This window comes from Nanorana parkeri, unplaced genomic scaffold, assembly GCF_000935625.1.
Source record: "Nanorana parkeri isolate BGI_ZX_2015 unplaced genomic scaffold, ASM93562v1 scaffold21, whole genome shotgun sequence".
Lineage (NCBI taxonomy): Eukaryota > Metazoa > Chordata > Amphibia > Anura > Dicroglossidae > Nanorana > Nanorana parkeri.
Window position 1 is genome coordinate 1,941,746 of NW_017306289.1, and position 23,752 is coordinate 1,965,497.

Genomic DNA, 23,752 nt, shown 5'->3' on the forward strand with positions numbered 1-23,752 from the left:
TAATCTTGCTAGAAATTTTGACTACTCCAGGAAGAGAGTCAATTCCCTAGCACAGCCCCCTCCCTTCTGCATGCCATAGCCCTCTCCTTTTCTGGGAATGTCTACTTACTCTCTGTGCTGGCCCAGCTACTTTGCCCCTCCCCTCCCTACAAAACACCTTTTGTATAGCTGCGAGGGGAGGAACAAAGGGGCACACTATATAGCGTCACTATATAATGGCTGCTGATATCACATCCCAGATGGTGGCACCCAGCAGCAGTCTCGTGGCTTTTGGATGTCTACAGAAAAGGTAAATAACATGCATTAACAAGTGAAAAGATAACCACGGCCAAACCTTTTTTGACTTTATTTCTCTTTTGGGTCGCAGGCGGACATTTACTAAACCCAGCAAATAGTGGGTTATTGCCTGCTATATGCTGACAGTGCAGAGTGGCACTGCAGCTGGGAAAGATCCCAATAGAACTGTTGGGATCTACCCCACTGCTTGATTGACAGATGATTCTGCCTCCCAGGAGCCAGAGCAAGCTGTGCCCGCCCCCTCATCTGTCTGTCCCTCCAATGAGCACTGGAGGAACAGAAAGAGGGAAATCCCTGTGGGGACCGGCGACCAACAGTCACCGCTCTCTGCAGGGAATAGATCGGGAACTGAGCGATCAATGGAATGTGATCACTCAGTTATCGATCTATAGAGTCGACGTGTGATAGCTGCAGTGTCATATGTTGGCTCTAATTTTGGGGATGGGTGAATTTCGCTCTCTGCATAGTTCTCCTTTAAATGCACATACAATCTTATAGGAAGTTTTTTTGTTGTTGAAATGAATGGTTTGGCAACAGGGTCTCTTTCAAAATGTATCAGCCTCCCCCTGAGTATTAAGAAAGAGGGAGGGACAGCTCCTTACACAGATAGAAAGGCTGGAATGGGAATTTATTACAGGTATTTATATAGCGCCGACAATTTACATAGCTGCACGTTCACATCAGTCCCTACCCTCAAGGAGCTTACAATCTAAGGTCACTATCTCACATGCATACATAGAGGGCCAACTTAGAGAGGAGCCAATCAACCTTCCAGCATGTCCTTGGGAGTGTGGGAGGAAACCCACGCAAACACAGGGAGAACATGCAAACTCCTTGCAGATAGTGACCCTGGCCGGGATACGAACCCCGGTGCCCTCAGTGCTGAAAGGCAGAAGCGCTAAACACTACGCCACCGTGCTGCCCATAATACGAGATTCAATCTACCTGATATCTGACAGGTGGAACCATTGATACAGTAAAAGGGGGAAAATATATAAACTTATTCCAACAATTTTATGAGACAGTTTTGAAGCACCAACTAGAAATGATGGATCTGTCAGTCTCAAACAATGCAAAGAATGCAAGAGTTCAAATGACAGAAAATCTTGGCAACTCCGATAATAACATTATCTCATTAGAAATTAGCCCTCACACCAATTTCAACTTTTAAAACACAAGACTAAACATCACAAGATGCCTGCTATTAAAGTATAACTTAAGCCGCAGACCAAAATAGAATACATGAAAAGGGCTTTCCTCAAAAAGAATGATCATATTTTTAGCCATTCTTTAAATCTACCTTTTGATGCTTGAAAAAAATAATTGCACCATGTAGAGCACTACGGCTTTCAAATGTTTTTCTGCTGCAAGTGTACTTCTTAAAGCTCTGATGCGAATAGTTTGAATGCTCCATCTTCAGTGGGCAGCCGTTGGCGGTGGAATACCACGCAGCGTATAGCTATAGTCTACAGGGTAGCTGTACATGCAATGATCAAGCAAGCTGGATGCACTCCTATGATATCAGCCTACACAAAGCTGCTCAAGGACAAGATCAGAAAAGAGTCCGGCCAGACCAAGTGTCACTCTGACCTATTTTACCCACAGGTGGTACTGGATGGATCCCCAGATGAAAATAAAGGAAAAAGCCTGAAAAAAAGAAAAAAATCTATGCAACTGGACTGATAAGATGCAATTAACTGCTTTTTTTGTTTTCAGGTTTAGATACTCTTTAAGGGTTGAAATACATTTCAGGTCAGACCAGACCAGACCATTTATGTACTGTGTGTATTAAACCACAGCACCCAAATAAGAAGTATGCAACCCGAAGGAGAACATATCATCATTACACAGACACTATCCCTGGAATGCATTGAGCCAGGACTCCAGTGCAGCAAGGCATTGCTTGTCACAAGGTCACCACACTACATAAAAACAGGTCTGATTTCACTATGGATATGTAAGCCAAGGGATACTTCTACATCACGACTTGCATAAAAATGTACTGAAATAGCTATTATGCTATGTTTGGATTAGGTGCTGAATCATAGAACATCTGTATTCACTGCATGAAACACAATCATGTGACCACATGTCGGCTTGTTGTAAGCCATCAAACATTGTGGTATTTGCTCTAAAAAAAAAAAATCAACTTGCTTTATGGTTTCTACAGAATTAGTAGTACGATATTCATGGGTAATGAAAGGAGCTAAGCCATGACTTTTATGACAAAAACTGCAAATTGTGTATGCACTTCCGATGCAAGAGATACGACACCTAACTACACGAGACTATTCAGAAGTCAATCGGAAGCAGCCATGCTGCAGATGTGCTCAATACCAACATGGTAATAACATACTGTTCCCATCAATGGACTACCTATGAATATTTATATCCGTCTAGATTCCAACAGTGATATGTGTACCACAATTTGCTTACCAAATTGTGGTACACATAACTGGAAGCATTCATCCTTGTTCAGGATGGTAGACATCAAGGCTCGGCATCTAAACATAGGACTGAAAGCAGCTCATAGAAGTGTACACCTCTAGTTTACAGTTTAAAATCCTCTGATCAGTTTACTGTCTAGGAATATCCCTGTGTGTGAATATGCTTACTTTAATATGAAATAAAACCAGGTGGAGATAGATAGCAGCTTGAGCTTTTGGAAGGTGTGTGTACATTGCATAGGGGTTCACAGTAGGGATCAAGAGGAACAGGGAGTAAAGAAAGATTAAAGTGGTGGCATTTTCAGGCATTGCTAATAGTTGTAGTTATCACTATATGGGTAGATTAATTGGAAACAGTATTTAGACTATGGCAGTACATAACCTGCTCTAGTTCAGAAAACAAATGTCAAGATGGTGGCAGGATCATGTAGAGAAATTAATGCAATAGAAACTCTATAACTATAACAGAGCTACACTTCTTGCTCAGTCACAGGTTAAATGTAGGTGTCTGTAAATGTCAACGTCCTTACCAATGAACCCTAACTGAGAAAATTCCAAAATCATCCAGTCTTCTGAAGACAACTGAAGTGCAAAGTTCTTGATAGTACTGAAGTAATTCTGTTTGGCAACAATATCATCTTCAAGCTGAAAGGGCAAATGAAAAATAAACAGTTTACCAAACCAAATGACCAGGATTTGAATGTACAGTGTGTGTGTGTATATATAATATATATATATATACATACATACATACACACATACATACACAGTGTAATATAAATGGGTAAGCCGTATTAGTCCGTATTAGAAAGGTATCATTGCATACTGCAATACTTTTTGTTTACACATATACTGATTTTATATATATTTTTCGCTCCATAAGACGCACTTTTTTCCCCCCAAAAGGAGGGGGGAAAAGTGCCTGTGTCTTATGGAGCGAATCCCGACGCCCGAGACATGCAGTTTCGGGCACCGGGCGAGTAGTAGGAGCCACTGCTCGTTTAATACGAGTGATCTAACGAGATCACTTGTATTAAAGCCGAGCAGCGGCGATCGAGTACAGCAGCAGGAGCCACTGCTCGTTTAATACGAGTGATCTAATGAGATCACTCGTATTAAAACCGAGCAGCGGCGACGATGGAGATAACCATAGAGCAGACGAAGAATAGACGTTCTTCGCCTGCTCTGTGTCATCACTGAGACTGTGGCACTGTAATCACAGCGCCACCTGTCTCAGCGGTCACTAACTGCAGCTTCTGTCACAGCTTCTGTCATAGAAGCTGTCACAGAAGCTACAGTCTCGAGTGCTCCATAAGGCGCGCCGGACCTCCCTGCGTCCTATGGTCCGGTGCGTCTTATGGACCGCAAAATACGGTATACACACACACACACACACACACCCTTGTCCTAATACATTTGCATAACCTGGCAGAAATTGTGAAATGTTGGCAGTGATATTGAAAATATAACTGATCATGCCAAAAAGCTGTGTTTTAAGGATAGTGATCATATGAAGCCATTTATTATCACTTAGTTGTTTGGCTCCTTTGTAAATTATAATTACAGAAATCTCCAAAATGGCCCTGATCAAAAGTTTACATACCCTGGAATGTTTGGCCTTGTTACAGACACACAAGGTGACACATACAGGTTAAAATGGCAATTAAAGGTTAATTTTTCGCATATGTGGCTTTTTAAATTGCAATAAGGGTCTGTGTATAAATAGTCAATGAGCTTGTTAGCTCTCACGTGGATGCACTGAGCAGGCTAGATACTGAGCCATGGGGAGCAGAAAAGAACTGTCAAAAGACCTGCATAGCAAGGTAATGGAACTTTATAAAGATGGAAAAGGATATAAAAAATATCCAAAGCCTTGAAGTTGCCAGTCAGTACTGTTCAATGACTTATTAAGAAGTGGAGAATTCAGGGATCTCTTCATACCAAGCAAAAGGTCAGGTAGACCAAGAAAGATTGCAGCCACAACTGCCAGAAGAATTGTTCGGGATACAAAGAAAACCCCACAGTTTACCTCAGGAGAAATACATACTGCTTTGGAAAAAGACGGCGTGGTTGTTTCAAGGAGCACAATAAGACGATACTTGAACAAAAATGAGCTGCTTGTCGAGTTGCCAGAAAGAAGCCTTTACTGTGCCAATGCCACAAAAAAGTAGACTTGTGCGCCGTCAAAAAATTTGTTCTGTTTCGTTTCGGAATATCCGTTATTTCGTAATTCGTAACTGAACTCACTTCGGATTCGTACGAAATACGAATTTTCGTTAATGGCGGTTATATTTTCGTAACTTTACGAACATTCGTTATGATGAAGTTAAAAAGCAAAATAACTTTGTTAAACTTGTGAACATTTATGGCAAGATGAATGCAACATGTTATCAGAAAATACTGGCAGACAATTTGCATTCTGCGACACGAAAACTGCGCATGGGACGCTCTTGGTCTTTCCAGCACAACAATGACCCTAAGCACAAGGCCAAGTTGACCCACCACTGGTTACACCAGAAAAAGGTGAAGGTTCTGGAGTGGTCATCACAGTCTCCTGACCTTAATATCATCGAGCCACTCTAGGGAGATCTCAAACATGCGGTTCATGTAAGACGACCAAAGATGTTCCATGACCTTGCAGCATTTTGCCAAGACGAATGGGCAGCTATACCACCTGTAAGAATTGGGTGCCTCAGACAACTATTACAAAAGACTGCATGCTGTCATTGATGCTAAAGAGGGCAATACACTGTATTAAGAACTAAGGGTATGCAAACTTTTCAACAGGGGTCATTTCATTTTTTTTATTTGTTGCCATGTTTTGTTTTATGATTGCTTGCGCCATTCTGGAAATGAGCTGCTGTGCTTCACACATACATAGTAAACCCAGAAAAGCTGTTTTTTTTGTGCTTTCTAAATTACAGTTACCAATCCATCTCATTCCATAAACAGAAAAGAATTACCTGGATGTAATAAATACCCTTCCGCTGAGCATACATCATAAGAAAGCAATAGTCTAAATTCTGCTTGGTCCTCCATCTGTAAGAAGACAAATATCCATTAGCACAACATAAAACATCTTTATAATTTGTACAGCCATAAGGAAAAGAATAGGAAGCAACAAACCTCCTCTTAAAAGCCCGACTGGAGTACTGTGTATATATGCCATGACATACCTGACTCTTTCCTTTGAATCTCCAAAGGTTTCCTTTAAATTTGTCAAGTCTGGATAATAGGCAGCAGGAGGAGAGATTACTTCAACTAAACCAGAGCTGATTTCTACGGAGAATCTAATTAAAAAGACAAAATCAAATTATTGACACAGAATATCGTGCAATATGATCTGCCTGCATGGACCCAAAAGCAAAGTAAGAGGTAAATCCACAAAGCAAAGTTCTCAGGTACTTCGGAAATCTAATATAAGACACTCCTATTACCGTTCAGCTATAAAGCTAACTTTGGAAATGAACAGCCACTTGTTATTCAGACAGATCATTTCCACAATAGTTTACAAAGTTTTACATAAGTGCTCACAAATAGCACAGGGCAGTTAGACTTTAGTAGCTCAAAGTCTGCAAACAATAAGCAGTGGAGGTGCTTAAAGTGGGCCTTTGCTCCCTTTGGCTAAAAATCACATAAGCATACAGCTCTGCATGCTGATATGAAATCACCTTACTTTTATTAGTCAAACAAATAGTTTTTTGCTTTTATTTACAATTACTGTTGCCCACTTCTTGGTTGAGTGAGGCACTGGTGACGTAGTCCTGGTTTTGGTTCCTGGGAAGGCTACCTCACCAGTGCCTTCCTGGGAAATCTCATCTGTAAACTGAAAAATCACCTGAGATCTCAGGTGAAAGGCATTTTGTTCCCCTCAGATGATGTGCACTGTCACATGTTCCAGGAGGCAGACCCAGAGTTCAAATAAGTAAAGGGAGATGGATTAATCTGCCCTTAGTAAAAATGGCCACCGTGAAAAGATCAGGGAGTGAAAGAAATAAGGTATGCAAAGAATAAAAAGCCTGCAATTATCTAGCAGTATCTGTTTGTCCTTACTAAACATTTCTAAAGGTGCCTTTGTTGTCATTTTTAAGATAAGAGTGAAGTGCACATTTAAGGCCCCATTAACAGCTTGGTGTTTTGTATTGTCTTTCCCTAAGTATAACAGCAGGGAATGCCACTGTTTTCAATGGCTCCTGTTCACACCTGAGCATTGTATCATATGTTGCTAGTCTCATGCAACTTGAAAAAGTACATGAGCTGCTTTAGAGCAGAATCTTGGCCTTACAGACTTCATTGGGAGCACCTGAAAGAAGCTCAAAAAATTGTTTATGTGCACATTTTAGACACTCAAATTTAAAGGTGTATGGGTCCGTCCAAAAATGCATGATTTTGTTCCAGCACGACCAGTTGCAAATAAAAATCTCTTAAAAAACGTGCAAAAAAAAAAGCCTCTAAAATTGCCTGCCTATGCGTATGCTCAGGTGTAAATGAAGACTTAAAAGGGAGAAGTATTGGGAGAGTAAAAATCTTCCAGTAGAAATCCGAATCTAACTTGGCCCTATCATGTAATTGGCAGCAGTGGCATAATATATGATAAATATGACTCTATAAGATAAGTGCTGTTGTCATGGAAATCACTTTCATCACACAGTTACAAACCACATTAGAGAGTAAGGCAAAGTGAGGTCACTGCTCAATGCTTGCCAAATGTGCCCGGTGTCTGCAATGGCAGATGCAGGCCGAATGAAGATTGTCCATGCTCCCCATGAAGACTCAACAAGAACAGACAGCCACACTCCGATGACCTCAACTTTTTCATAAAACTTTATTGTTCCAGACAAAGCACAATGGAGCCCCCATTTTGACTTGTTTCACACTGATGCGGGATTAATCATAGACGTCATTGGAGAGAGGCCATCTGTTCTTGTGCACAATAGAGAGGAGTATGGGAGAATCTAACTGGCTGCATTAGACAACAAGTACAGTTCTCATCAGACACAAGGCCCACAGTACCTGACCGTCATCACTGTGAAACCAGCCCTGGCTATATAAATTTCATATCTGTGTTAAGTAACAGAGAATGTCAGCGACTTAATTTGAGCTAGATGGTAGTTACAGAGGGCATAGATTTTCCAGCAGTAATATAAATGTCACAGCACATGAAGGAACGTGATCGCATAGATGTTTTTCTTCCCGTAAGCAACGCTGTAACAAAGCTACTACGGCTACCAGCCAACTAAGACATAAGCACTAAAGATGGCTGTGAAATACAGCCAGCTAAAAATAACCACACAGGCTTCCAATGAGCTGAATGGCAACAATATAAGCAGAATAAATGCTGCAATATATCTGCCATTTTCAGAAAGCACAATGGTGCACGGCTGAGTTCCCCGAGGAGCAGGAATTCTTCAGCACAGCAACCCAGAGTCTTAATATCCCTCCAGTAACCTTTCACCTTAGGCCTATGTGAGGTACTGTGAATGAACAATCCAACAAAAGAGCACATTGATGTGCCCTGGAGCAGCTCTTTCCCTCTATCCATCTGAAGTCTGTCTCTCTGTCATGTCTTGAACACACAACAGTGGATGTGTTGTATTTTTTTCAAGATGAACTTTCAGTAGATAAAAGGAGAAAAAGTCATTATGGGAGAAACATCAGTATTAAGCAGAAGTCTCCAGCCAATTGCATCCTGTAAGCCACATTTTTTATGCAGCATCGTGCTTGAGCCTGTTACTACACAAGTTGTTTTTTTAGGAAAGAGAACCAGTCTCAAGTAGATGAGAATTTGAATATTTATTTGAGCATTGTAGATCTGCACCCAAGAACAAAAATTGGATATGTTGCAGCCTACCAGCCCATAGATGTGGCTGCTGCACTGGTTTTATTTTTAAACTAAGTTTATTTCCTGCAAGTATAAAAAAAACCCGCTGTAGATCTTGGAAGAATTCCCATATCCTTGTAACTTCCTGGGTAATGAACTGATACCTCAAACCACATTATCTGCCTTCCCAGGTCTCTTCTTCTCTCTATAAAACAACTTCCCTCTACCTAATGGAGATAAAGAAAAGAGAAGGTTCTGTAGTCCGAATCAGTAGATCAGCCTAGACTGACAACGCTTCTCCTCTATAGATACAGTACAGTGAGCATTGTCACCCTAGCACAGGAAATGTATTACTGGCAGGATCATCAGGTAAAAAGCCAGCAAAGTCAAACTAATGCAACCACAACATCTACGGACTGGTAAGCTGTAATATATTACATTTGGGGTTTAAAAACACTATAACTACTTTAGGACTGGAGCCTTATTTCAACTATATAATGTATCAAAAGGGCATTAACGTGTAACTGACATTTTTTTTAAACAACCCCCATCCCCAGTCTTATACTTACCTGCACTTATCCCAGCAAAATTTTGGCTGTGCAGCTTTTTTAGTGCAACAAAGCCAATTGTCAAGATCTTCTCTGCCGGGCCCATGCATGTTCGTTAGAAACTTCATTTATAGTAGCAGTTTTGGAGAGTAAAACATACTCTTCCCAATACTTAGAGTCGGCGTGGGACACTGCAGCTGTCACATGCCGGCTCTATAGTTTGAGAACTGAGCAAACTTGTAACCGCCGATCACTCGGATCATGTCATCTCCCTGCAGAGAGTAGTGACTTCAGCTCCGTGCAGGGACTCCCCCCTCCTCTCAATGTTCCTCCAGTGCTCATTGTAGGGGCAGACAGGGGCGGGCACAGGTGGCTATGGTTCTAGAGAGGCAGATGTCAAGTTCAAGTTGTCAATCAACCAGCCGGGTGGATTCCCCACTCACTATATGCTGACTTTGGGTCACGGGTACATTAGTAAATGTACTTCTGTGATCCAAAAGAGATGTAAAGCCAAAAATACTGTTTGACATTACTTGCCTTTAAACTCTACTTAGAGCTTGTACTTAGTCTGCCTTTAGGCAATTCCTGAAAACTCATCTCTTCAGGGAAGTCTATGTGCCCCTACCTAACAACTGAAATTTTACTTTCTCAAACCGAGATCTCCAAACAGGTACTATCTTTTGTATCACTTGGGCCTCACTTTTAGGTTGTATGCTCTCACGATCACAACACTCTCACCCTCTTTTTTTCAAACTGTATTGTAACTGTACTGCCTCCTTTTATTCTGTAAAGCGATGCACAAACTGCCGGTGCTAAATAAATCCTAAATAATAATAATAATAATAGTGAAGATCTCACTAGATCGGGGACAGGTGAGTATAACACCAGGGTTGGGGCATGGGATAAGAAAAAACGATTGTAACTGCGCTAAAAATGCACTAAACAAATAACTAGGTGGAGTTTTAAAACAATGCACCAAGATAAGCATTTTTAAAGCAACATAATTTGACTCCGTGCTGTGAAAATGATGTGTACACAGGACACCATAGGCTATAATTAACATGAGCCTCTAAAGAGAGACAGCATCAGTTTGATACCATTGTGACTGAGGCTTGGCAATTTTGTTTATTAAAAGGAGAACTATGGGGTCAGTGTTTTTCCCCATAGTTCTCCTTAGGGTAACGGGAGGACACAAACTAGCGTCCTACAGCGCGCGGTATACTGAGACGCCGCAGCCGGAACGGATCCCGACATAAACGTCGAGATCCGCCCAGCTGCGTGAGTGAGGCAGAGCCAGCTATACCCGCCCCCTCCCCCGTCCGTTCCGCCAGTCAGCGCTGGCAGATCGGAGCGGGGAGAGGGGAATCCAGCCCCTCCCCGTCACGGCAGAGAGCAGTGACAGGATCGAGAGGTGAGCGAACCCGGTATGTGTTCGCTCACCTCCCGATCTACTGAGCCGACCTGTGACAGTCAAATTGTCACAGGTCGGCTAGAACTATGAGGTGAGTGGAAATCACTCATCTCATAGTTCTCCTTTAAAGTGGAACTATGGCCGTGCAGGTTTTTAATGCAGTAACGACTATGTATGCATTTCTTGTAACAAAAGCTCCTCTTCTGCCTGCAAAGCAATGTGATGTGATTCCCAAATGTAATTTAGATGTGCAACTCACTGTGCATTCTTGTCATGCCTTGATGTGCATGTGTGGGAGTTACATTATCCTAAGCCAGCCAAGATGGCCAAGGACATTGAACCCGAAACAAAGACTGAAAATGTAAGCGGTAGCTACAGAGGTTTCATTTTATAGCCTATTGTCAGAAAAAAAAGAAAATCCCCCCACACTGCAAGGGCTAACTGCTTGTTAATGTCTAGGGGAGCTGTGTAAAGGACTTTTACTTACCTGATCACCGCTCCCTTGGCAGTCAGCACTCATCTCTCCCCCACTGCTCTGGCTTGCAGATTGTCCCTCAGTGCCGTCAAGTTTAATGCAGGGCTCTGGGAATTAGACATGATGATGTCAGCAGGCCTCCAACCACTGGAGCGTAGGGGGGAGAAGTAGCTGCAGGTGCCAAGCTTGGAGCCAGCAGGAGTGGGGATCAGGTAAGTAAATGTCCTTTACACAGCTCCCCTAGACATTAACCCTTGCAGTGCGGGAATAGCCCCACTGCAAGGGGGGATTTTGTTTCTCCTGGAGATAGAAGGTGCAAAGATGTCATGCATGTGTGTAACCCATAGTAATAAACACAGACTAGTGAAAGATGAATTCCTAGTTCATTAAAGTATAAAAAAAACGTCAATAAAAAAAAAAACTTTCATAGCAACGATAGGATTGTCCTTGACAGACATCATGCTTATGAGACATTTATAACACAGCAGGTTAAAGGATAGACAGGCATTTCATTGCTAAGAGGATGCTGTTAGCAAGATCAGAGGAAGCCAAAGCCACATGTGGCCCTCATGTAAGTGACTCAGAAACGGGAGTAAATCATTAGCACTGCAATGAAAAAATATTCTAAAAGAGGAATACTCATGTCAGTAGGCATTATGAGGACTATCATTCACATATACATACAGTAATAATTGAACAAGTACAGAAAACAACAATAATCTGGCTGACACCTCACTTCAGATACATACTAAAAATAAAAGGTATACATAAAAAAAACACTTACTCTTTTTGTAAGCTTGCAACCACACTGTGCACATAATCAAGGTCTGTCTGGAGAAATAAAATATGCATTTACGATAAATCAAAATGGTTGTCTTCAATTGTGTACTACAATTGTCATTAACAAAAAACAAGAGCATACACTGCAATGCACATCTATAAACGTTTCTTGTCTACTACAAAGTCAGAGATCCTCAATCACCCTTTCCGCACCATTTAATAGTACACCCGTCCTTTATAGAAACAGACTACATCCTAGTAAAGAAGGCAAAAAATAGACAACTACCATGTAACTTAGAATACTATCAGTACATAATAACCAAAAACAGCAGAATTCAATATACAGGTCTTATAATCAATGGGAATTACAACCAACTAGCACTGGAGTGCAGCCATACACCATTGCTCTGCACATTGCTCTGCACATGGTGTATAGCTGAACACCAAAATAAGAATACATTATCCAGGCCCAGTCCATAAAAGAACTAGTTAATCACTACATTAGAGGGATCAGAAATTTGATCAGACATTAGGGCAGGGCTGACGTCACCAAATGCTGTGTGTTATCAGCCCATGCTGTGTGCATTTCAGGCAGATCAACAAGTATTTTTCGCAGCAGTATCTTTAAAAGGTATAAAACATGGGGAATTTGCATGTGTTGCAGATATGTACTGCATATGTTATTCTGTCTCAGATATACTTCATATTGTAATCCAAACTTCATTATGTGCGTGGCTATTCTAAATTATTATCCTGTGCTCTAGATTGTGCAAAACGTTCTGCTTTGATGCTGCCAATGTAAAGTGTAAGTAAACCCAATCACTAAAATGTTATATACGCTTTAACATGATAATGTACTTTCAACATTTGTTTTCAATATTTTTTTAATTTGCATCTTTCATTATAAAATACCCAGTGATCCTGCGATAAAGGAATGTGTTCAGGCACTTCTTGATATAGGGTAGAAATGCTCTGTCCGTGCCTCCCAATTGTCCTCCTGCCTTGTCACCATGTCACAGGGGCTTCTGTTATTTAGACTATAAGTGGTCAATTGGTCAACATTCATTACATAGGGATGATCCACTGTTGTCACCATTAGAAAACCCATCTTAGAAATGCTGTGAAGCCATTTCTGGAGTACATGCACGTAGACATGCAGTGGTTGCAAAGAAGCTGGAGGTAATCAGCAGCATTAAGATAGAGAGGATGAACAAAAAGGTTAAAACAAATATTTAAAATATGGTTTATGATACACAGTGCTTTTGCAAGCTAAATGTCATTCAATTAGGGTTTACATCTAGATGCTAATGCTACTATTACTGGTATTTACCAAGTAAAAGCATGAGGCTTTTACTTGGTAAAGTAAACATATTGGTTCACATATCGGCGATCCCGGGTTGAGCGTCCCGGGACGCACGCGATTGCCACACGACCCATTAATTTCAATGGTGTTATATCCGCGTGGCAATTGCACGAGTGGTATAGCGGCGGGAAACCGTGCAATCTGCCTGGCACGACTGGGGCGCCACTAGAAAATAATTGCACCGCCAGCGCGATCAGCGGTGGTGTGCGATTCCGTGACTGCGCAGCCATCCACGCAGTTTCGTGCACAATTTCCGCGCGGTCATGGATCGCCCTAGTGTGAATCTAGCCTGAATGTCATCATTTCTACACTATTTCAGAGCATTATAGAACAGGGTTATGTAGCATTACATGCATTTTAATACACGTTAGCTTCTGCTAAACAGATATTAAACAAGAAGTTCTTACCTCTCCAATGAAGACTATTATAACACAGTCAAGTTTTTCCTCTGGAGACAATTTGTCGATTAGGGAATGTAGTGTCTCAGTCAAGTAAGACTTAACTTCCCTCTTTACTGTAGGGATGCCCATTGCTAATGACACTGAAGCAAAACAAAGCAGATATTAAAGCAGCACTTCAGGCAGGTATAAAAAAAATTATAATTCAGCTATTTATTCATGAATCATTAAAATAGAATTTTGACTTGTAGTAAAATACTCTTTTGGAGTGCAATAAGGGACAGAGGGTTAAGTAATTCTGGTACTTTGGGTTACATAGTATTGACGTTGAATAAAGACACAGGTCCATCAAGAGTTATGCTGCTGCATTCAGGAGATTGGACACTGTACACAAAAGCTGTAAGTACAGTGGGCCATGTCCAAATGCAGTCCAACTGAGGCTGAGTAAGACGGCAAACTAACAGGTCCTCGAAACTCAACAGGTTATGAAGGGGGCTAAATAGAGCTTACAGAGCCATTTGAAGAACATTACAACTGAAGCCAGCATTAGTTAAGGCCTCAACGTCCACTTGGTATAACTTAAACGTATGAAGAGAAGGGCAGGTGGAAGCCTTGCAAATGTAAGAAACAGATGTGTGATGCTAAAAAGGCAGAGGAGCATTAACTGATCTGGTGGAGTAAGCTTTGACAGGTAAAGGTAGAACCTTGACCTTAAGTGTATAGACTTGAATGATGAGTTGTTAAATCCACTTGGTGACAGCGGAAGAAGCAGGGGATCTTTAGGAATAACAAACAGTGTTAGACAGTCTAAGGGGAGCGGTTGTTGAGAGATAGACTCGAACAGCATGTACCACATCTAGACAATGGAGAGGAATGTCCTCAGGGTGTTCTGAAGCAGGATAAAGAGAAGGGAGAACTATGTCCTGGTTAAGGTGAAAGGAAGAAACTACCTAGGAAAGAAAGGAAGCCCCAAGTCCTCTAAACAACTTTGAAACTGTGTAGGACAAGAAAGATTCTTTACAGGTTAAGGCCAGCAATTCCGAAATTCAGAAGTAATGAGGAAACATTGAACAAGAAAAGAAAATACTTCAAGAACATTTATTTTTGCCCCAACAGCTGGTTAACTCACACAGAACAAATGACATTTCACGGGGAGGAGAGAGTAAACATTACTATCTCCTCAGTTTATGAATGGTGGAAAAAAAATCTCCTCAGTTTATGAATGGTGGACAGGTGGAGCTCAGTACAGAGGCTTCTTCTCCATTAATAACTGGGGATATAGTAAATATATACCTCCTCAGTTTGTGAATGATCACGAATACTTTGTACTGAGGACTGGGAACTCTGTGTTCTCAATGTATTTTTCTATTTCAAAAAAGGGAAATATCAGGAGATTTAGACCCCTTATATTTCTCCAAAGCCCCCCCGAAGTTAATGTAAATAAATAAAATAATGAAAAATAAAATAGTTAAAAAAGAAATAACCCCCCAAAAACACACACATAAACATACACGTGCAATAGTGTGCACCATAATGTGGTGTGTGTTATGCACATGCAGTGCGGTTTAAAATAACATTAATTCAACCATGAGGCAGTGCATAACAAATCATTGTGATGCATTGCTGTGAAGTGTAATACATTGTGTTGCGTTTAAATGTATGCCTGCATCACTAATGCAACACACAAACGGCACTGCAGATCAGACGTTACCACAACGCATAAGTTTGAGGCCAACCTCCAGATTTTGTAGCACAAGTTGCTTATTTACAGTTTTGTGTACCTTCATTTTTTACCGTTGCGCAAATGTACAAATGTTTGTTATTTATTAACTAAATACAATTTTATCTTTTAGATTCAGTAGGAATCTTTTTTTTTGTGTGCTGATAATTTTAGTGTATTTTTAAATCGAAAATATAGGATTTGCTAAACATTTGCGCAACTGTTGCGGGACCTGCAAAATTAACAGAATCATCTTTTCATTCTACTGGTCCTGTGCTTTCAGAAAATGTATGGTTTGAGGGGTCTTTGACAAACTTTGAAAGCTGTAGTTGAAATGAAAAAAAAAAAAAAAGGTGAAAAATTGCAAAAATGGTCTGGCCAGCTGGGGTCAAAAATTGAGCACAGAGCCTGGAAGCACAAAGGTTAAAGCTGAACTTGCCATACCCTAACATAAACTCTTTATTGACTTCATAGTAATATTGAAATGCAGTAATCAAAAGCAAATTAAGACAAACAGACGCATGATCATTTCCAGGATAATACATGTCGCAGTTCAGCAGAACAGTGAGTACACAGGGGATTTTTTTTTCTCTGGTTAGATGAGAGTTCTGGTTAGTTGAATCTGATAAGAGTATAGTGTGTATGTATGTATGTATGTATGTATGTATGTATGTATATATACATACATTACATACATACATACATACATATATACACACACAGTCACCTTAATCCACTAACATTTTTATTTAAAATGATTAATTTTTTCAATTGGTGACTCCACATTGGTGTCTTTCCACTGCAGCACCCGATAAATAAACAAGGTGTAATGGTGATTCAGCTGACAAGCATCCAGATAAAACTGAAATATAATTTTTAGGGGGGCCTACATTTTCAATCCATTGCAGATGGTGCCATCAGCATGAGTAAATAAAAGCCAGTTTAGTGGCGGTGAGCTCTCATTTCTCAACCTACTGCTCATAACAATATATTTTCAGCTGTTTCCAAAAATCCCCATATAAAAATGATGAAAAAGTGAAACAACAGCTTTTAATGTAACAAGATTCAGTCCATCTTTTTCCCTATTACTATAGCATGCTTGTTACATTTCACATTGTCCCATTTCTTTTGGAAGCACCTACCTCCTGTTCTCCCAAGGCCAACCTGCACAGCAGGCTGAAGGCTTCCTTCATGGTTTAATAAATGAGGCATATGGTAGTAAATATTTGGCACTTGTAGTGATTTTCTATTAGTTAAATCTTTGAACAGTTTCTGAGCTTCATCTGAAAGGAAATAAAAATGGATGCAATACCATTATTGTATTATATTGAAATTACTGAATGGATAGTGTGAGACATAGGAAATGCCAATACCCTGTTCTAAATACAGTAACAGTGATAAAGTGAGTCAACGGAAATCAAATGATAACTGCTTTAAGAAAACTTTGCTAAAAAATGTATATGTTGGCATTTTTGTCCTCTTTCTGAAAACGCTGGTTGCAATCATGGTCCGGCTCCATGGATCAAAGTATTGAAGCCACCTGATCAGACTGACATCCAGGCAATGAGCATTTTCAGTAGGATAGGTCAGCTATCATACCATATCAGCACATTTTCTTTAATGTGAGTAGATGTGATAAGGCTTCAGCTCTGCAGTTCTATTGTATAAAAATAGTGACAGTTACAGGAAGGAAAGTCAATACATGGCACTGAATACAATATTAGTAGACTTGTATGTTTTCTAGGGAGGAGAAAAGTGGACTAGACAGAATGAGAATCAATTTAGCTAATTTGGTGACACTCGGGTGTCACCAAACAGCAGGAGAAACTGGCTTTGGGTGGCTCCCAATTCCACAATAATCTTGCATAACAATAGTGTGTATTCCATAGTGCTCATTCTGCAATATCTTAAGAGAAGCATTAGCTGTGTAAAATGTTTCGGCGACCCATCAGCTACTCCCAACAGCCACCAATGGAAGGTAGGTTTACTCCCACCAGCCACCAATGTAAGGGGACATGCCTCAAACTGGCCACTAATGTAAGGCGGCATTCCTCCCACTAGCCAATGAATGTAAGGTGGCATTACTCACACCAGCCACCAATGTATGGAGGCATACATCAAACTAGCCACTAATGTAAGGCGGCATTCCTCCCACCAGCCACCAATGTAAGGGGGCATTATTCACTTCAGCCACCAATGTATGTCAGCATACCACAAACTAGACACTAATGTAAGGGGGCATTCCTCCCACCAGCCACCAATGTAAGGGGGCATTATTCACACCAGCCACCAATGTAAGGGGGCATGCCTCAAACTAGCCACTAATGTAAGGGGGCATTCCTCCCGCCAGCCACCAATGTAAATGGGCATTATACACATTAACCACAAATCTATGGGGGCATACACCAACCTAGCCACTAATTTAAGGGGGCATTCCTCACACCAACCCCCAATGTAAGGGGGTTTGCTCACACCAGCCACCCATATAAAAAGGAGCACTCTTTACAGCTTGCCTGGAGCAAACACTTTTCCAGTATATACATTATCTTGTGTATATGGGAACAGATGAACAGGGTAAAGGAGGGGTAGAACCTCACAGAGGTTCATATTTTCCCCACTGGGGAGATATTTCCTCACTTCCTATGTGGTCTCAGGGATAGGTAGTGAGAAGAATGCCTCTTACGTGCACTGAAGAGAATGAAGTTTTTATTATTGATTTGCCCCCCACAGAGGAGATTGGAGATTCCTCACACTTACTGGGTAGATACTGGAAAGGAAATAAGGGGAAATCTCCTCAGCGGTAACATAGCTCACAAAATAGAAAACAAATGACAGATTCCAAGCCTTCCTTATTCTATCCAAAAGTGAAACACATGTAGCCAGAACCTTAAATCTGTAACATTTCATTAACTCATTATGCTACTGCCAGTATGTCATTTCTGAACTCCTTTTAATTGTATGCATAACATAAAAGAGGCTTTAAGGAATGCATTGAACAGGTTAAGTCTACAGGGAGCCTCTTCTGTATGTCACAACAAAATCAGTGGCCTGTATATAACATGACATCCACAGAGACAAGCAATCTCTAGTCAGCATACTCGGCAGCGTCTGCAGGCACATAGCGGCCCATTTTCCTTCATCGTATCCAAACATCTCTCTTCCTCCTGAACACACTAAATAAAAACGTATACCTCTGACCGGGACACACAAAGCATTGTACATTAGAAAGTCATGTTTTAGCTACATAAAGGGTGTATATCTCTCACACACACTTGGGTTAAAGGGATTTATACTTCTCTGCAATGTTTTTTCAGATATAACATGTAAATACAATGCATCTTAAGCTGATCAGAACTTATCAATATGTGTTAATGTTTTGAAAAAAAAAAATTAAAATATTATAGTTACATAGTATTTGAAAATTTGGATGTTTATTTGTCATTACATATGCACATGGCAGAACCATACTTGTTAATTATATACAGGTGAAACTCGAATAATTAGAATATCGTGCAAAAGTAATTGCAGTAAGTGCTGCAAAAGGGGCCCAAACCAAGTACTGAGTACATATGCATGCTTGTACTTTTCTGAGGTCCGATATTGTTCTATGTACAATCCTTGTTTTATTGATTGCATGTAATAATCTACTTTTTTGAGGTTGTGGATTTGGGGTTCTTGGGGTTTTCATGAGCTGTAAGCCATAATCATCACAATTATGACAAATCACGGCTTGAATTATCTTGCTTTGCATGTAATGAGTCTATCTCATATATTAGTTTCACCTTTTAAGTTGCATTAGTGAAATAAATGAACTTTGCACGATATTCTAATTATTCGAGTTTCACCTGTATACTGGATCTACTCTCTGCCGGCTTGGCACTGATGATGTCCTGGACTTTCTTCTTTGTTTTTTGCCATTTATGTTTATAATAAACTTCTTACATTTTTTTAAACCTGCACTATAAGTTTCAGTCTGGTTTCTTGGTTCTCTAACATAGATGCAGATATGGATGAGGGCTTGCTTTACAGTGTGTTTATTGCTGGTTCAGAATATGTCAATACTTTAGCGTGCATTATCTGCCCACAGGTTCACTTTAACTTAACAAAATACAATATCAATATTTAAAAAAACAATATTTGAATGCTTTTGAAACGTCTAGTCTTTTAGCCTAGTAAGTTTACCATGGCTTATCTCACTAATGCTGGTCAATAGCTTGCAGTAGTTACACAGCATAGCTACTCATAGATTTCAGTTTTGTCCTATGGGACATACAGGGTAACTGCAGGGTGACAGGGTCAGTGTAAAATCAAGATTTTTTACCTGAAAAGTGGCTCAATGCATCTCGGCTCCCATTTGCCTCAGATACAGCTTTCCGAAACTGTTCTAGTATTGCATGCAGTTCAGACGAGCGCTGCAGTGTTCGATGTTCAGCAATGCGCAGGCGTTCCTTTAAAGCATGAAATTCCCGCTGATAGGCAATCAATTTCTCTGCAGAAAATAAAAAATATCACTTGTGGAATATAGAGAACCATTTAGTCATACATAACCAAAGCTATGCATAAACAAAGTTATTAAAGTGGGCCTTGTACTAAAATTCAAGGTCCATTTATTAGGTCAGGACCACTCCTCCTGTAAAAATGCTGCATAGCAATATTATAAAAATGTTAGGGATGCACCGATATATCGGCGCCGAAACATATCGGCTGAAAATGGCACTTTTGGCATAATGCTGAAAGAGCCATGTTTCGGCCGATACATCGGCGCATCCCTGGTTTCTTTTCTCCCCGCTGGGCGCTGTTCCAGCGGGGAGAAAAGAAAGTGACAGCCGGCCGAGGGCTGCAGGACGAGAGCGCTGTGAGCGGCCGGCATCTCTACTCCCACACCGCCTATCACAGTCCGGCAGAGCGGTGTGGGGGCGGAGACAGCACTGTCACAGGAGGCTGGGCTTTCCTCTCTACACCGCTCGATCAGCCTCCTGTGACAGCGTTTCAGAGAGAAAAGCAAGGTACACACACTCAGTGATCAATGATCGCTCAGTGTGTGTACATAATTGAGGATATGGTATGTTAACTATATTCTCAATTATGAATGAATGGGAGTGATCTACATCACCCCATTCATTCATAATTGTGGTTATAGTAAACAATGTTCTGACATAAGTTATCAATGAACAGGAACACTCATAGTGGATTCCTGTTCATTGATAACGGGGGACACAGAAAAAGAGATTGAGGACTCGTGGTTTTAAAATTTCCATTTCGGTGCACCTCTAATAAATGTATCCATAGATGTGTTACATTGGAAACCAGTCAGCAAATCAGTCTACTTAAAATAAGAAGGTTTAAGTGGACAAGAGTTCAAATGTATGAGCGAGTTTTACTAAATTATGCCACTTTTGTAGAATGCTGTTCTCTCATCATTGCTCTTCTCTATTCATTATAATTATACACAGCTACCATCTTTTGCATCTCTTGACCTTCCGTTTAAGATTGTCAGCTTTCAAGAGCAGGGCCCTCCTAACCACATTGTCTTGAATTGTATTGTAACTGTACTGTTTGCCTTTATATTGTAAAGCTCTGTGCAAACTGTTGGAGCTATATACAGTAAATCCTGAATAATAATAATACATACATTCCCTTTACAAATCTAAGACATGTTTATAAACTGTATTTGCTAATCATTTTACTATTAAAGATGTCAAGTTCTATTTGTGTCAGGATGCTAACATAAAGGTAATTTACTCTATCATGTGATATGATTGAGATTAGCAGACTTCAAGCTTTTATCTTTGTGGTTTAGATTATACACACAGTAAGCAGATTCTAACAAAATGGACCGTTGCACGGAAGCCCTCTATGATCAGGAACATTAGTGATTAACATAAAATGATATAATATGCAGAGCAGCATTAACTGAAGTCTGCAACCTTTCTTATTATTAGTTCACTAATTAATTTATTGTGGTTTTTTTTCCTTAGATACCATACAGTCAGACATGAAATTTCTGCATTGACTTGAAGGTGGCTTACCTCCTGAGATTACCAAAACAAAATCATCCTAGTACATTACTGTGTAGCTGGATGAACCCCTAAAACACTATGAGAGATCTGCTAAATGTTTGTTTTAGTTCAAAAAAAGTCAAATGTGCAATACAAATATGTAGTGGTGTTCTCTTCAAAAGAAAAAATAGTTACTAGAGATTTCAGTGCTTATTAAATATTTATGTCCACCTTTTGTTAATGTAAACAGTAATGTATTTTCCATGCTATATGCAAGCACAGCATTACGTTACAATTAGGCTTTATTCACAGGGCTGTCAGTCAGAGATGTTCCATACACATCACTGGAATGAACCCAAAGGTCACCAGTTATGAGTGGTTGAAGAAAAAAAAAATGGATTGCGTTGAAATGTTCAATACTCGCAGTCAGACGAGCTCTGGTTTCTTGCTAGACTAATACAAATTCTGACAGAGTACAAATACTTTGAAGACATAGGGCCCATTTACTTACATAACTCCTCCAGGAAGCAAAAGGTTGAGATGTGGTAGTGAGGCTGCCCACTGATATTAGAAGGCGGACAAATCCAACTGCCCCCAGGGAAACTTGTCTTCCAGGTGCTGCAGAGCATACCACCAAATTGCAAGGTCAGCTTTGACAACCTAGCATGTTTACTGATGTCATCAGAAAAATGAGAGGGGAAGAAGAAGAGCAGTAGGCACTGCCAGCACCCTTTATCTTGTTGGAGAATAACAGCCACCAAGATTTTATACCCTGCCCAATTAGTGTTCCCCCAGAGATGTTGGCAGGTACAGACATGAGACTAACCAGGATCAGGCCAGTCATCTCATGTCTATGGGAACCCAGTATGTTTAGGTCATCAAAAAAATTAGAGGGAAAGGAGAAGAGCTGTAAGCACTGCCAGAGCCCTTATCTTGTTGGAAAATAACAACCCCCAATCAGTGTTCCCCCAGAGATGCCTGCAGTTACATACATGAGATTGACCATCTATTTAAACAGGATCAGGCCACAGTCATCTCATGTCTATGGGTTGCTCAAGGGTGCAACTGTGGATTGTTGAAAGCAGTAGACATGTAAGCCAGCAAAAAAATTGTTTAATTTCAGATTTTTCATTCTTTTGTTTTTCAGGATTTGGGTCCGAAATTCAATTCAGTTTGGGATTTGCCCCCTGGCAAAGTACCCTCCCCATGTTGAGGGCATGTTGCCTGGTATGATGCAGGAGAGGGGGCGAACACTCCTGACCAGGGCCATCCATAAAAATGCCCCTGGTCAGTAGAAAATGCCCTGGTGTTGTTGGCCAGTAGAATAAATACTTTACAGTAGTCCATAAAAAACTCCTCCAGTGTTGGTCAATGGGAATAATAAATGCCCGTGACAAAATTGACCTTATTTATTTGTTGTGGGAACATTAGCTGAGGGGAAATAGTAAAATGAGAAAACCTGTTCTGGTGATTACTGTCTAAGAGCAGAAATACCCTTGCTTACTTACTGTGGTGTTTATGGAACAGGAATTAAAAGAAAATCTCTCCAATGACAGAAGAAACCTGACAGAGGTCTTAACCGTTTCCGATTCTATCCAAAACCAAAGTTTTGACTTTACATACACTGCAAACCTTGCTGCCTACCCCACCCAACCCCTGTCATTCCTTTGTCAAATGCCAGAGCCAATGCTGCCCACTGAAGTTCTGCATTTGAAAATTCAATAACAGGGGTGAAGCTAGTGCCAGGAGGGGGTGGGGTTAAATATTGACTTTGGCAGAAGTCAAGTCCCTATGAAGAGCCTGGGCCCGCACCTCAGCACTTTTATTATCTTAGAAATATTTTAACATTTTATTTAAGAATAAATGAATTGAAGGAGAATGGCTGAGATAAACTGGCCAAGAAGGTGGGGATACATTTAACATAATTCAAGAGTGATGGCTAAGAGACAGAATTTTTTTTTTAGGTAGGTAGTCAAAAGTCATTAAAACTTAAGGTTTTTTTTTTTCCTTTTTGAAGATGTTTTTGTAGTCATCTTCAATATATTTAGAAAAGAATATGTACATTTTCCATGAGTAGGTCATAAATATTTAGCCAAAACTGAGTTTCTGGCCCAACGTCTTGGCGTACGCCTCTGCCCACAAACTCTTCGAATACTTCAGGTTGTTCCACAAAAAATCCAAAGGCTGAACCAAAGGGCTGCCATAGACGAAGGCCGTGCCTTTGGAACATATCATTTGTCAAGAACTACAGTTTTTCTTACAAAAACAAAGACCTGAAAGGAACCTTTTATTGGGCTTACGTCAATAGACGGCTTCATTGGAAATTCTGCAATGTTTGCATTTCCAGCATGAGAAGACACACTTTTAGAGAGAAACGTGTTTACAGTAGGATGCAGTAGGCTTAGCTGAGCTGCTGTACAGAGTATCGCACACATACAAATCCCACAGCTGGACTTGTTAAACACCAGATGGATGGAATAAAAGCAGCCATTC

At 40.5% G+C, this 23,752-nt stretch overlaps 1 protein-coding gene across 1 annotated transcript in view; it reads right to left on the reverse strand.

Moving 5' to 3' along the window:
* MGAT4A (mannosyl (alpha-1,3-)-glycoprotein beta-1,4-N-acetylglucosaminyltransferase, isozyme A) overlaps positions 1-23,752 on the reverse strand; it is a 57,819-nt gene that overhangs the window by 15,496 nt on the left and 18,571 nt on the right. Inside the window, exons 2-8 of the mRNA XM_018563022.1 lie at positions 19,582-19,749; positions 16,403-16,543; positions 13,550-13,683; positions 11,784-11,830; positions 5,921-6,034; positions 5,708-5,783; positions 3,275-3,389 (exon numbers count right to left, since the gene is read on the reverse strand). Coding sequence (XP_018418524.1) covers positions 3,275-3,389; positions 5,708-5,783; positions 5,921-6,034; positions 11,784-11,830; positions 13,550-13,683; positions 16,403-16,543; positions 19,582-19,749 — 795 coding nt within the window. The remainder of the gene's footprint in view (positions 1-3,274; positions 3,390-5,707; positions 5,784-5,920; positions 6,035-11,783; positions 11,831-13,549; positions 13,684-16,402; positions 16,544-19,581; positions 19,750-23,752) is intronic.